A 14,324-nucleotide genomic window follows, 5' to 3' on the forward strand; every position below is an offset into this window, starting at 1 on the left:
CGGCAGGTCTCGGCCAGTGCACCAAGCGTGTTGATGCGTATTGGTCAGCGGACTCTGCTACTGGAGCCTCCGGTCTGGGCGAGCACCGGCTCTCATGGCTGCCGATACGCAGGTGGATGCCCGGTCCTCAGCAACGCACCCTGCGTGTCCGCGGCTCCGCGAGTGACCGACAGTGCTGTGCAGAGGCCAGAACTGCGGACCCCGTGTGCTAAACATCGCCCCTCTGCAGCTGTGGGATTGGCTGGTTCTGACAAGTTATAGACAAAACAGGGCCCTGTCCATTGCATAACCACTCGCAGCACCTCCAGGTATAGCGTTGGCGGTGGTTCTGTGCTACCTCGCCGAGTTTCGTGGGTCGGAGGTCTTCAAGGACGTCCAGGCCCTTGCCCAGATCAACGAGCCCCGGGACGAGACCCTCGGGCTTGTGGCACGGAGAGACATGCCGGCTTCCTCGAAGGATCGACAGCAAGGACTCGGGCTAGTAAAGATTATCCTTCCCGTCCCCGTCCGCGGTTCATCATGTACCTGTACGTTCAGCGGGCCTTCCGACTCAGAAGTGAAGCCGGTGAACTCTGTGGCGAAGGGCCCAGTACCGGGAGTGGCTGGCACCATGAGCGGCTGGCTGGCATGCAACTTAACCACGGACGCGGTGGAGATGGGCCAGGCCATCTGTTAGGAACAAGCGCCACGGGCTTCTTCTTCAGCTCGTGCGTCTCACTGATCCTGTAGGTGTCCAGCACGTAGGTGGCGAGAGAGTCGAGCAGTGCTCCAGAGAAGCCTCGAAGGGGTCATCATGGCAGACAAAAAGCTGCAGAAAGGCCAAGTCTCTGCATGCAGACGTAGTCCGATTCACGAAGGACCTCGATGCTCGGCGAGGCACGCCGTCTGCAAAGCGCCCTGCCGTGCTTGCCAAGGCCGAGGAAGCAGAGGCTCTCAGCAAAGAGCTTACTGTGGCCGAAGCAGGATCAGGACGCTGATTCCAGAGGCACAGCAGCCACACAAGCCATCCGGCACCGGTAGAGGCAGCAAGAAGCGCATTGCTCACGTCCTGTGCTACAACCCTCCGCACGAGTGGACCTGCAGGCCAGCCACCGCATCTCAGCAAGAGATCGGCCAGTGCCGCGAGCTAGCCTCTCCACGGCTTCCAGGCTCTATAGAACGCGCTGTCAATAGCGAGCTACGAGACATAGACAGTATGATCAAGCAATATGAAAAGTATCCTACCTTAGAAGATACCGCCTCCAACCGTGTATATCACGAACCGGCAAGTGGTCTAATATCAGGTGAGTCCGATAGACGGCATCTCCTAGATGCTCCTAGTGATGAGGACATCTCTGCGATCCTAGCAATGTGACTGGTGGCGCACAATCCGCGACTACTCATTGCGGCGTGGTAAGAGACTAGTGTCTGCCCCCAAACTAGGACTACCAGACTGAGAAGACGCTAATCTAGCCATGATCACTCTCACTCTGAAGTCCTTAAGCCAGTGCTTGCTGACGCGTCGAATCGTTGCATCTGCATCCTCCACCTACTCTGGGCAAATCAGCGGCCAAGCTTCAGGAGGGCGTGCCCGAAGCCTGGACACGGCATGACTCCAGAAGAGCACGACGAGAGACAGACCGGCCTGGTCGAGCCGGGACGCTTCATGGCTACCGCGAGGCCGCGATGTAGGCCTGCAGTTCGTTCCACAACGACCTGCAGAAGGCTCTACGTGCCTGGCGCCAGTATCCGCAAGGCTCTGGCCTGCGTTATCGCTGTAGGCGGATCTTAGCGCCCTCCGAGAGCCACGATCTAAGCGACAAGCCGGATCTGCTCTCGAGAAGCGGCGGCGAGAGGAAGGCAGAGTGTCGTAAGCGTGCAATACGCCCTAACGGCTGCCAATGCCCGCGGCAAGCGCAAGCGCTTACAGAGCTCTTCTTCGCCAGGTCTAGGGTGGATCCATCTCCAGGCCGGAGTTTGCAAGGCAGCCAGCGCGTAGTTGCCGAGTTGTTTGGAGCAGTGAGACCTTACCCCTTTATTGCTATGCTCATGCGCACGACGGGCTGATCGCTGGGTCCACCGAGCCCTTCACTACACTTTCCGGTTTGCTAACAGAGCGTCTTGGCACTTCCTTCTAGCGGCTGTTCTTCCAGTAGCACAGACGCCATCACCAAACAAGCTCCTCCTCAAAGTCAGCCCTGCCCGCCTACGTGCCACGCAGCTAAATTAAGAGGTGGGGGAGGCGAGTCGCGAGATCCGTCTCACTGTGGTGATAGCGCACACGGCAGAACGCAGTAACATGCTCTTCCTCCACTGACTTAGTTTGCTGTGGGCGCTTTAGCAGCAATCCGGCGGCTTCAGAGGCCTCCGTGCTGACTGGAACTGGGCGATGATGCGCACGGGAAAGCACTGGTCGGGCGGGCAATGCCGGCGACGCCTTAGTGGACCCGCACTGATTGCTGTCCACTCATAGAGTTTGTGGAAATGGACTCGGTACAGCAAGTGTTAGCTTTGTAGTGAAAAGCGGAGAATGTACCTGCACAGCAACATGGCTAACAGAGTCCCACGCATGCTACAGAGAGCGCTAGCAACGGTCCCGGCAGGCCCCCGTAGTCATCGAGGGCCATCCAGGCCTTGCTGTGGAGGAGACGCTGATCAGGGCAGTGAGGAGAACTCATGGGGCTTGCGGACCACAAACTGAAAGCTATCGCGGGACTCTCCCACCCCGGCGTTACCGCACCACCAGCTGACCAGGAGCAAAAGCCGCATACGCATCATCGTGGCCCGCTACCACGGGGGTCTCTAGAGACTTATCACAGCCTGCAGGGGCCTCAAGCCTACCGGTACCCAGGACCAGGGACGGCCAGCCCGTCGCTCTTGCAGACTGGGGACTCTGCGAGCTGCCCTGCACAATGGAGGCGCCCCTACAAGAACGCCAGCCTACATGGCCCCAAGACCAGCGCCGCCTCGACGTCTGGCCCTCGGGCCGTCACGTATGCGCGTGCTACCATGGAATTGCCGAGTCTTCGCGCGATTGGAGGCCAGAGAGCACGAAGCATTCTTTGTCAGTGGGTGGATGTCCGACTTACGTGCCGTGCAGACGACATTCTACACTTCGTTTTCGAGAAGATGTTCGTCCTGGACCCGACAGAGCGATCCACAGCCGGAGGGCTCCCTGGGTTGTTCTGAATGCTTAGTGCCTCTACAGCGGCAGATTGCTCTTTTCATCAAGACCGGCTTGCCAGCTGCTGTCCGAGTAGGTCCCTGTCCGAGCCGCCACGCCGGGCCTCTGCTCACCCGCGCCTGGGGCCAGGGCCAGGGCTCGCAAGTAGGAGGCCTCCAGCTCTGCGGGAGAAGAGCCCTGTGCTTCCTCCGAGGCGACCACGGAGCAGCGCAGAGCCCGGGGCTGGCGACGCGGGTGCCCTGTGGACGCCTGGCTCGGGCAGAAGCGGACCGAGCTCCTGGCTCACAAGGCAGCGGCGGTTGGGAGTCCACCACAAGCAGCTGCGCGGTGCCCGACGCCTCACCATGAGATGGGACACACGAGCAGGCTGCCGAGCGAAACGACCTCGTGGTGAACAACAACTCGTACATGGACCGTGCCCTGACCGCTCTGGTGCTTCAGATAACACCCCTCGGAGAGCTGCGGCCAGACCAGCCTCTTCAACTGAACGACTCATGACTCCATGTGCGCTCTGCGGCACGGATGAGTGCAGACCACACCAGCCCAGCACACTGCACAGTGATGCGCCTGAGATTGTATGACCACCTGGCGCCACAGGAGTGCACTGCGGTCTATGAGCAGAATGGTAGGCCGGGCAGGAGGCAGGCTAGGGTCGGGCATCTTCCTCTGCGCCAACCAGGGGTCGACATGGGGGTCCACGGGCACATGCTGCGGTCCAGGAGGACGCATGGCGAGTGCATCCCGACAGCAGGATCGATGGTGCACTTCATGAGGAGGCACATGAGGACTCCGAGTAGACATGCAGAGGCCATGGCGTATGTGGTCTTCGTCCTTGAGCACTGTTCCCAAGGCTAGGCCGCCGCAACTGACAGCTGGGCCCTGGAGGAGCGCTGCTTGCCAGGCGCCAGGCAGCTGGCCCCCACGGAGGTTAGCGAAAGAAGGGAGAAGCCCCTGGAAGATGCTGCGAGGAGCCTGCAGTGGCTCCCAAGCGAGATGAACATAAAGTCCTTCTTCCCTTCAGAACTAGATGGCGTCTAACCTCCGGGTTCTGGAGTCTGGATTTGGAGTGGTGAGCGAGCAAGAGACCTCCTCACCAGGGCAGGAGGGCCTCATATGACGAGCGGTTTACTCGGCAGAAGACATGATCAGCGCTGGTGATATGTAGTATCGGCGCTTCGTCTACCGGCCTTAGAGCGTTTACTCTGAGAGGAGGGCAATTATCTCATGGCGCCTCCATAGCTTGGCCATGTCAAGGGCAGTTTCGTCCATATTATCTCTAATATTCTTCTCCCTCACAAGGAGCCTCGCACACTCTATGTAGCCGCTCTGCGCAGCGACTGTGAGAGCGGGCCATCCGTGATTGTTTTGCATGCCACCCTCTTTTTCCACAAGTAATCTGACACAACCTGCATGACCATTCTTTGCAGCCCACATGAGGGCTGTCCATCCATCCCTCGATTGCACACAACTCTCCCTTTCCAAGAGTAGCTTAGCACAGTCTGTATAACCCTGTTCTGCAGCAATCATAAGAGCAGTCCATTTGCTGTTATCCTGTATACCGCCTTCCCGTTCCAGGAGCAACTCGACGCAATCTCTATGGCCGTTCCCTGCTGCAGCCATAAGGGCGGTTTCCCCATCGTTATCCTGCATGCCAACCTCGTTCTTCAAAAGCAATTTGATACACTCTAAATGGCCAGCACTTGCTGCAGACATGAGAGCCGTCCGCCCCTTGTCGCTCTTCATGCCGCTTTCCTTCTCTAGCAGGAGCTTAAGACAGTCTGCGTGGCCAGTCCTTGCAGTATACATGAGGGCGGTCCATCCGTTGCTATCTTTCAGTCCCTTCTCTTTCTCCGCGAGCAGCTCCACGATCTCTGTGTATCCATATACCGCCGCCCTTATCAGAGCAGTTCCCTCGTATATCTTCCAGTCACCTACAAGTGCGCATCCCTTCATCTTCGTGCCCCCCTGGAGCGGTATGAGAGCCTTCACGGCCTCCACGTCGTTTCTGTCGACAGCCCTCATGAGGTCGGTGGAGTCGTCCTCCTCTATTAGGTGCTTCTCTGGTTCTTCTGACTCCTCTGACTCCTCCATTTCGTCTGTCTCGTCTGTCTCATCCGTCTCTGTTTTAATCTCCTGCATCTCTTCGAATAGCTTGGCAGCAACAGCATAGTGTCTCCTAATAGAGTCCAATTTTGCGGCGCTATTAGTGGGATCCTTTTCGAGAGCTATCGTCTCGTCGTTGGCTCTATCCAGGGCAGCTGTAAAGGCTTCACGCATCTCCTTCAGTCTTGTGTCTTGGGCTTTCTGTTCATCAACAGAGATGCCAAGCCTCCGAATCAGATGAGCGAGCCCCTTGGCAGTCGGCCTCTCGGCGGGATCGAGGACGAGCATCTTCTCAAGGACGCTCCTTGCGAGGTCGTCTGCGATACCGCTCAGGTCCGGCCTCCACTCGGTGACGAAGACCTCTGCTGGCTCCTTGCCCCTCAGGAAGTCTGGCTTCCTCAGGGTGGCGAGCTCGTATGCGACGGCCCCGAGGCTCCAAACGGCGGACGCGGGGGTCACATCACCGCGGAGGAGTGTCTCGGGGGCCATGTACGCGGGGTCGCCAGCCTTCGCAGCTCCGCTCGATATGCCCTCGCAGAACCCGAAGTCTGCAAGAACAACACGCCGCCCGTCCCCAGCGAACATGATGTTGTCGGGCTCGAGAATAGCGCGGGGAAGCAGGTCGTCATCCACGTCTCCGCCGAGGCCGTGGAGATAGGCAAGGGCGCCAGCCAGCTGCCCCAGAAGGGAGAGGACCAGCTCGTTGGGGACAGACTCGTGAATGTCTCTGTGGTCGGTGATGAACTGCCGGAGGTCTCCGCAGCAGCGGTCTGTGACAACAAGGATCGTGTTGCCGTCTGTAAGTACCTGGTGGTATTTGAGAACGCCCGGGTGAGAGGCGCTTAGAAGAGCAGCCAGCCTACGCTTAATGGCATCCACACGATGCTGGTCCAGACCATCAAGCTGGATCTTTCTCATAGTGAACTTTGGACGTTCGTTACTAGCATGGATAGTATAAAAGCCCCCTGTGCCTAACGGCTCGTCCTTGCATTCAAACAGCTTCTCGGGGTCGATCCCGAGGATGTCGCCTGTGCCCATAGTCCTTCCAAGGCCATCGCTTACGCCTCTACCGACGTCCCATAGAGTGCGTTCTGTGGGGGTCGAAGCAAAGGGATAAAGTCCGCAGTCAACAGCCATTGCTATTTTTAAATCCAGTCCTGATCTGCCTTTTGAAAGTGATTTTACAGACTACTGTTCGAATGCGGTATCCAGTGTGATCTACTGGTGGTATGGCAGTACGCTCATCATGTTCCTCTTCTGCATGGCCATCGAGCGCCTCCTGAGACGCCTCAAGGAGAGAGGCATCACCTTCCTTGCTTATGCAGACGACATCATAGCGTTCCACGACGAGGCCTACCCAGCAGGCGTGATAACACAGCTGGCCATGGGCCTGACGATCAGGAGCGACAATGCAAGTCCACCATGGCGGGCGAGGAGGTGACCTTCCTCAGCCACCCGGTGTCCCCCACTCCTGCAAGCCTTACCCCAAAGGCCATCGCAGGTGCTGAGACTGCCCTGAGGAAGATTGAGAACGCCCCCATAACCACCCACCAGAAGCTCATCCTGCTGTCACTCTGCGTGGTCCCGATGGTGAACTACGCCCCCCTGGTCGAGATAGCCTCGGACAAGGCGGACTACGAGGAGCTGACAGACATCGCACAAGGCTTCAGCACTAACCAACAGAAGCTGCGATCGCCTGGTCGACTTCCTGGCGTACCCGAAGGAGAAGGGCGGCCCGGGCCTGCTCATGCTGGGACTCTACCACGACGAGCTGCGGAGGGCATGGGCCTCCCTGGACGTCAACAAGGGGGCCAGAGACCCGGTGGAGCTGTCGGTGGAAGGCCAGGCACTGCAAGGGAAGGGGGTCTACTTCAACCGCCTCCTCACGCATACACCAGCTTCCGGACAGAGCGGCGGCGTGCTGACCGAGGAGGAAAGGGCCCTGAAGCAGAGAGATGGCTCGATCATGGGGCAGACAAGAGGCACCTGCCCGGGCTGCCACACGGCGAGGACCCTCGACCACGAGGCACGACATGATCGTCGCGTGCCTGTGCCTCCGCGTCTCGGGGAAGTTCAACGCAGAGCTGGAAGTCAAGACCCACAGCCACCTCAGCGACCAGAACCAGAAGCCCGACACCTGGCTCGTTGACAAGTGCAGGGCAGTGGACGTGCGTGTCATCCAGCCCCGCCAGATGGACGCCTACTACAACGAGAAGGTCAAGAAGTACAGGGACGGGACGCTCCCGATCATCATGGGACGGACGGCTCCCTCCACCCCAGTCCAAGGGGCACCTCGAGGAGCTCCACGTGGACCTCTGTCCGGGCTGCCTTCGCTATCGCCTACATGGCTGCAGAGGCGAACGAGCACCCGACGAAGCTGGTCAGACGCGACCGGGCCGAAAGCCTGGCCACCCAGAGCGACCGCCTCCTGTCATCCTACTTCTGACAACCGAATGAGCCCATCCCCGGGACCCGACGACAACGATCGAGAAGGGGCAATGACCGGACACACAACCGAGTTGAATCCCAACCAGGAGAGAACGCCCCGCTAGCTGCTGCTGATATACATGGACAGTATTGAGAATGACAACAAAGACCAGAGCTTCACTCACCGTGAAGGGAGAGCAAGGAGAGGCACCCTAGTAGACCAGCGAGCCTGCAGGACGGCCTGATCTCCAAAAGGACCTATGTGCACACCTAGATCGAGCACACACCCGCAGAACAGTCGAGGAACGCAGATAGCTCCTCCCGTCCACTACTGTGGTCATTATCATATTCCATAGCCAACCCTCGTCTCTGGACTAGTCAGGGACTGAGCAAGAGCTTACCCGTGAGATCTCTGGACCATACCTGCAGGCGAGGGCCCCAGCAGCACACCACTGGAAGCAACCGGTGGGTGGAGTAAATCATCATCACCGTGGTTAAGTTGCATGCCAGCCAGCCGCTCATGGTGCCAGCCACTCCCGGTACTGGGCCCTTCGCCACAGAGTTCACCGGCTTCACTTCTGAGTCGGAAGGCCCGCTGAACGTACAGGTACATGATGAACCGCGGACGGGGACGGGAAGGATAATCTTTACTAGCCCGAGTCCTTGCTGTCGATCCTTCGAGGAAGCCGGCATGTCTCTCCGTGCCACAAGCCCGAGGGTCTCGTCCCGGGGCTCGTTGATCTGGGCAAGGGCCTGGACGTCCTTGAAGACCTCCGACCCACGAAACTCGGCGAGGTAGCACAGAACCACCGCCAACGCTATACCTGGAGGTGCTGCGAGTGGTTATGCAATGGACAGGGCCCTGTTTTGTCTATAACTTGTCAGAACCAGCCAATCCCACAGCTGCAGAGGGGCGATGTTTAGCACACGGGGTCCGCAGTTCTGGCCTCTGCACAGCACTGTCGGTCACTCGCGGAGCCGCGGACACGCAGGGTGCGTTGCTGAGGACCGGGCATCCACCTGCGTATCGGCAGCCATGAGAGCCGGTGCTCGCCCAGACCGGAGGCTCCAGTAGCAGAGTCCGCTGACCAATACGCATCAACACGCTTGGTGCACTGGCCGAGACCTGCCGTGCCGTGCCTGGCAGACGCAGAGCGCAGGATGGCACTGGGACGCGTTTACTACTTAAGTCTACGCCTTGCTTCGACAGAGGAACCACCGGCAGAGGAACCCGACGAGCCCCTCGACGATGACAACAGCAACGACGATGCCTGCGATAGCCCCCGTGGAGAGGCCGCTCTTGTTTGTGTTCCTGCTATCCTTCATGAGATAGCAGAGGACAGGGCCAGTGTTGCCAGACGGGGGAGCGCAGCTCACGCAGCCATTGATACCAGTGACCCCATTGCTATTACCTTCGCAGAATGTGCACGCGCCTTCTCCCAATACAGTCTTGTAGTATCCTGTCGCACATACCTTACACGTTGTAGCTGCCCGTTGCATGTTTCACAGCTAGAATCACACTTTGTACATGTTTGGCTGCTTCCGATTTTTGCATACCCATCTTTGCATGTCGTGCAAGTGCTTGAAGTAGTGCACTTTGCACAGCCATCAGAGCAAACCACAAGGTTAATACTACCGTCAATATAATAACCTGAAGCCATCAAAGTGCAAGTATCAGCGCCTGGTGCTGTTGTGCAGACACTCTTCCCAGGGAACTTGGTCGTTTCATAACAGTCCCCGTTTATACGAAGAAACCCATTGGTGCATGAGCTGCATGCGCCCTTGACAACATTTCCGGTCTTACAAGTGGCTGCGGCACGAGCAGTTGCTGAGGTACAGACCCCATTCTGAGGATATTCTGTCCCCGCGGCGCACTCTGAACAATAGCTAGCTCCATCAATGGTTAGCCCACATGTTTTACGGGCACCACTACTTTGGCCTGTTGTGCATCCAGTTCCACAGGTGCCTTTGACTCCATCACTTTCGTACTTAAGTGCTCTTCCAGTGGGACATTCAGTGCAGTCATTAGCAGTACCTGCACTGCATGTCTTGCAGCTTTCGTGACACGGAGAGCAGGCATCACCATTTTTGTAAAATCCGTCTTTGCATATTTGACATTGCCCCTGATTATCACAGGCCTTACAGTTGGACACAGCACACTTCTTGCAAGTTTGCTTTGCTCCTTCCGTTGCTCCGTAGTAATTCCCAACCTTGTTGCAGCTGTCTATGCACTGGCTCGCCGGGTGAGATAGTTTCCACTAGCATACTCTGTGCAGACCTCGTTCTCTTTGCCCTCGTTATTGCATGTCTTGCATCCAGGCGTCTTGCAATTACTTGCTGCTTCACACTTAGTTTCATCAGCACTAAGTTTGTATCCTACTACATAAGTGGTGCATGTAATGAGGGCAGCCCCTGATTGACTAGTAACTAAGGCACACATGGCGCAATTGGCAATTCCGTCGGTGCTGTCATCCTTGGGGAAGAAGCCGTCTTTGCATTGGTCTTTTTGTACACATGATGTGTCTTCGCCTGTGGTTTTCAGATAGTTGTTACCAGTACACTTGATACATTTGATCTTCTTAGATTGCTAGTGATAGGTGCAGGTGTCACATTAGCAACGCCGCCATTAGGGCTATCACTGCAAGAAGCACACTTGTTGCCATTCTCAGAATCATCAACTGCAACGAACTTATTAGTGCTACCAGAATTACATTGGGCTTTATCTACGCACACGTTATCCTTGAGATACTTACTGACTCCACACTTGGTACACGTTGCAACCTTGCCGGCCTCAGCGCCGGCTGTTGCGTCAGGGGCGCCGCACTCTGCGCAGTCAGCAATGCCCTTGTATGTGTTTCCGCCAGCTGTTATTGCTACTCCGGTCGTATAACTACATGCAACCACGGATTGCTCAGTATTTACCACTTCCGTGGGGATAAAGTATCCAGGAGCAGCCTCGGTGCATACTCAGCCACTAGCCACAAGGCAAAAGCTCTGCCCCGGCTTTCCGTCGTTGGGTTGGTAGCAGCCGTCCTTGTATTTAAAGGAGGTGCTTCCACATTGTGTGCATTTTCCGGCGCTATGTTACGGACAAAGCGTACTAGCTGGCGTTTGCCCAGCATTCGCACAGATCCCATCTACGGGAGCATAGTTGGCCCCATCATTGCATTCACTGCAATATTCACTGCCACCAATGGTGGCTCCGCACGTCTTGCAGCTCCCAGCACCACCTAATCCATTTGCTTCACATGCAGCCCATGTTAGCTGCAAGACAGCGCTAGCAAGTAAAAGTCTACCGAACATTGAGGTTGCTGATCAATGGCGGTCTGTAGGACGCAGCAACACGCACTTGAGGGGCACCCTTTCGCGGGGTCGACCCATTAAGTAATGCTCTCAATGTAAAGCCCGAGGCTCAGACGTACTACATGACGCCCTGCATGCCCACAAGAAAGTCCGACGGCCTCGCGATACCGCCCGGCGTGCCTCACTCCCGTGAGAATGCCCACCCACACCCCTTCCTCACGCTATCCCTACACCACCATACATTCCTTCCTCCCTTCCTCCCTTCCTGCCTGGCTGTCCGGGTGTCCCTACCGTCCAACGCCTGACGGGAGACGATTCAAAAAATAGAAAAGGACCCCACGATTCCGGCTCCGTACTTTTCGCAAAAAATGGCAGATTAGCGCCTTGCATGGGCACGGAGGCCAATTTACGTTTTTTGCAAAAAATGGAAACTGAGCACCACGACAATAATATACTACTTACGTGACCAGAGCTGATTGCTTCCGAGGCCAGATTGCCGTCGCGATTGACGCAAGGCCCTAAGATAGTGAGTGCCCACTAGGTGCCAGGCAGCAGCCGGCCTCCAAGAGCTGGCTAGAAAAGAGAGAAATCCTAGAAGGCCCTGGGAAGAACCACATCGATGTCCGAAGGAAGTGAGGCATGAGGCCCTCTTCTCCCACCAGGATCCGAGGATATCCGAATTCCAGATTCTGGATTTGGATCTCAGATTCTGGGTCTTGCCAGAAGCAAGCGGGAGGTCCACCTGTCTAAAGCGGCAGCGGCTCGTACGGAAGATCTGTTCAGATAGCAGCTGGCAAGCTAACCTCGGAAATAATTTTGCGAATTAAAATGCCCCGCCCCTCCCTTCCTCTTCTGCCTCCAGGTCTGCCTGTGTGGCACATCACCCGTCCAGCACCAGGCTGGAGAGCAGGGGCGCGCTGATCAGCACAGGTCCGTGACGCAGGAGGCTCCCATGGAGTGGTTCCATTTACAAGCTGAGCCCAGTGCGACTCCGGCTCAACGAGTCATCTCATCGTACCGCTAGTTGCCCTTCACGTTGTGCTTCAGACACGGGAATCTCAGTATGCGCACACGGATTCGCTAGCAGTTAATGTACTCGGTTGCAAGAAACCTTTTCGTTCTGTTGCAAAGGTGCGCCGGAAAATTCAGTGATGTCGGTATTGTTTCTCTTCGGTCTAGCGGTTATCGGCTTAGCGGCCCAGCCGGGCGATGGCTCTACTCCGTACAAGAATGACTACTACGTTGCCTGTACAGGCTATAAGCCTAACTGCGTGCAAGACAAGTGCGTCATGTTCGGGCCAAGGACAACGTTGTGCACCGAATGCTTATCTGGAAAAGTGCCTATCAATGGTGCATGTGTAGGAAAAGACGATTCCCCTGCTGATCCCTCTATTGATCCAACTGTTTGTGTTACGGAATCAATTACAGGTAGTGACGCGTCACAACGGTGCACATCGTGTACTGGTGGCACCAAAGCTAGTGAAGCAGGAGGCTCGACCTATTTCTTATTCTACGGAGGTTGTTACAATAAAAATGAGTGGCCAGGTACGCACATCTGTGAGACTGTTTCAGATGGTGTTTGCAATACTTGTGCGGTTGCGCACGGTTTTGTTTTTGCAAACGACAGGAATTCTCAGGAGAAATGTATTCTGTGCGGGGACACTGCTGGTTTCAATGATAAAGTAGGCATAGCAGGATGTTCGTCTTGCATTTCCCTAGAATCTCCTTCCACCACAAGTGATAATACTAAACAGACTGCTGTCCGGTGTACATCGTGTGTGGATCCAACCAAAGCACCAATCGATGATGCATGCGCAGATACCACCTCCCATGTTTGCCAGAACGGATACTGCACTCACTGTGCATCCACTCACGTTTGCTATAAGGGTGGGTGCTATAGCAAAGAGGGAAGTGGCGCATCTATATGTGCGTCAGACAACCTAATGGATATCAGTGGTTACTCTGCTTGCAAACAGTGTGTCAATCCCAACGAAGTTCCCCACAATGGCAACTGCAGACTGTCAAGCGAGTTTGGGGCCTGCAATAAGGACAGTACTGCTGGGAAGTGTACAGCATGTAATAGATCGTCCCCCGATCGTAGAGTCTTTTTCTATGAGGGCGGATGCTATACCACGAACGACCTCCTCGGGAGAACTATCTGCACAGAGGCCTCTGGCGGAACATGCACCACTTGCAATGAAGCACAAGGATTCTTTGCGAAGGACTCGACGTGCAGCTGGTGTGATAGTACTACAGCTGGTGCTATTGAAGATTGCGCTAGCTGTAGTATCAAGTCTGATGGGTCCAATAAGCTTGTGTGCACTAGCTGCAAGAATGATAAGTATGTCTCTGTAAGTGGCACTTCTTGTGTCACTTCTTGTTCTGCATCAGAATCTGGTAGCTGTGAAACTGGTACGTGTGTATGCAAATGTAACGTAGGTACCTATTTTGATAACAATAGCAATAGCTGTATCCAGTGCGACTCAGCATGTCTGGAGTGTGACGGTTCAGGTCCTGACCACTGCACAAAGTGTTCTTCGGGAAAGTACACCAAGGTGGACGACTCTGGAACGGTTACATGTGTCGACGCATCTGAATGTGGCGATGGATACTATGCGGATCCAGAAGAGCTCCAGTGTGCCACATGTGGAATTGAAAGCTGTCAAGCATGCACCCCTAAGGATAACAACCTCGTGTGCACACGGTGCTCCCCCGGACTTGTCTCCGTCGATGGTTTCTCGTGCCCACTCACATGCACGGAGCTGAATCAGAGAGAGGAGGATGGAAAGTGCGTCTGTGCAGAGGGCTTCGAGCCCAGTAGTGATGGCGCATGCATAGCTAAGAACACCTGTCCATCAGACGCCACAGGGTGCTCGAGCTGCAGCGCAAGTGGCGAGTGCCTCTCATGTGCGGACAGCAATCACAACGTCCAGCCGAGCAAGAGATCCTGCGCCTCAGGCTGTCCAAGCGGATCAGAATCAGTCGGCTCTCTCTGCATATGCATGGAGGGGTACACCCTCAGGGGTGACACATGCGTCTCTCAGACCAGGAAGGCCAGCTCCGGCTCCACGACGGTCACCGTGGCAGTCGTTGTCTCCCTTCTCATTATAGCGGCCGTCGCCCTCACATGCTGGCTCGTCCTGCGGAGGCGGCGGGGATCGAAGCCGATCTCGAAGAAGAGGGCAGCGGCCGAGAACGTGGAGCTCATGGGGACGGTGGACGAGTTCTAGCTCTGCGGCTGGCGGGCCGCAGCTCATAGAGAGTGAATGCTTAGGGCCCGGATCATCCCCTGGACTGACGCCCAGCCCCTTGCAAGCGCCTTCCGGAC

At 56.3% G+C, this 14,324-nt stretch overlaps 2 protein-coding genes and 2 pseudogenes across 2 annotated transcripts; 2 read left to right on the forward strand and 2 right to left on the reverse strand.

The window, feature by feature from the left end:
* Nucleotides 1-4,360: 4,360 nt before the first annotated feature.
* Nucleotides 4,361-6,403, reverse strand: GL50803_00113030 (Kinase, NEK; the record flags this gene model as incomplete). The annotated part of the gene is made up of 1 exon (XM_001705581.1): nucleotides 4,361-6,403. One exon carries the CDS (start codon nucleotides 6,401-6,403, stop codon nucleotides 4,361-4,363), a length of 2,043 nt encoding a protein of 680 aa, XP_001705633.1.
* A 109-nt stretch (nucleotides 6,404-6,512) lies between these two features.
* GL50803_0060806 (Reverse transcriptase/endonuclease, putative) lies at nucleotides 6,513-7,723 on the forward strand (annotated as a pseudogene; the record flags this gene model as incomplete).
* Nucleotides 7,724-8,884: 1,161 nt separating this feature from the next.
* Nucleotides 8,885-10,996, reverse strand: GL50803_00d97820 (pVSP; annotated as a pseudogene).
* A 1,151-nt stretch (nucleotides 10,997-12,147) lies between these two features.
* GL50803_00d50221 (High cysteine membrane protein Group 1) lies at nucleotides 12,148-14,226 on the forward strand (the record flags this gene model as incomplete). The annotated part of the gene is made up of 1 exon (XM_038046456.1): nucleotides 12,148-14,226. One exon carries the CDS (start codon nucleotides 12,148-12,150, stop codon nucleotides 14,224-14,226), a length of 2,079 nt encoding a protein of 692 aa, XP_037902081.1.
* Between the last annotated feature and the right edge of the window lie 98 nt (nucleotides 14,227-14,324).

The sequence above is a fragment of the Giardia intestinalis genome, chromosome 4, assembly GCF_000002435.2.
Source record: "Giardia intestinalis strain WB C6 chromosome 4, whole genome shotgun sequence".
In the NCBI taxonomy this organism is placed as follows: Eukaryota; Fornicata; order Diplomonadida; family Hexamitidae; genus Giardia; species Giardia duodenalis.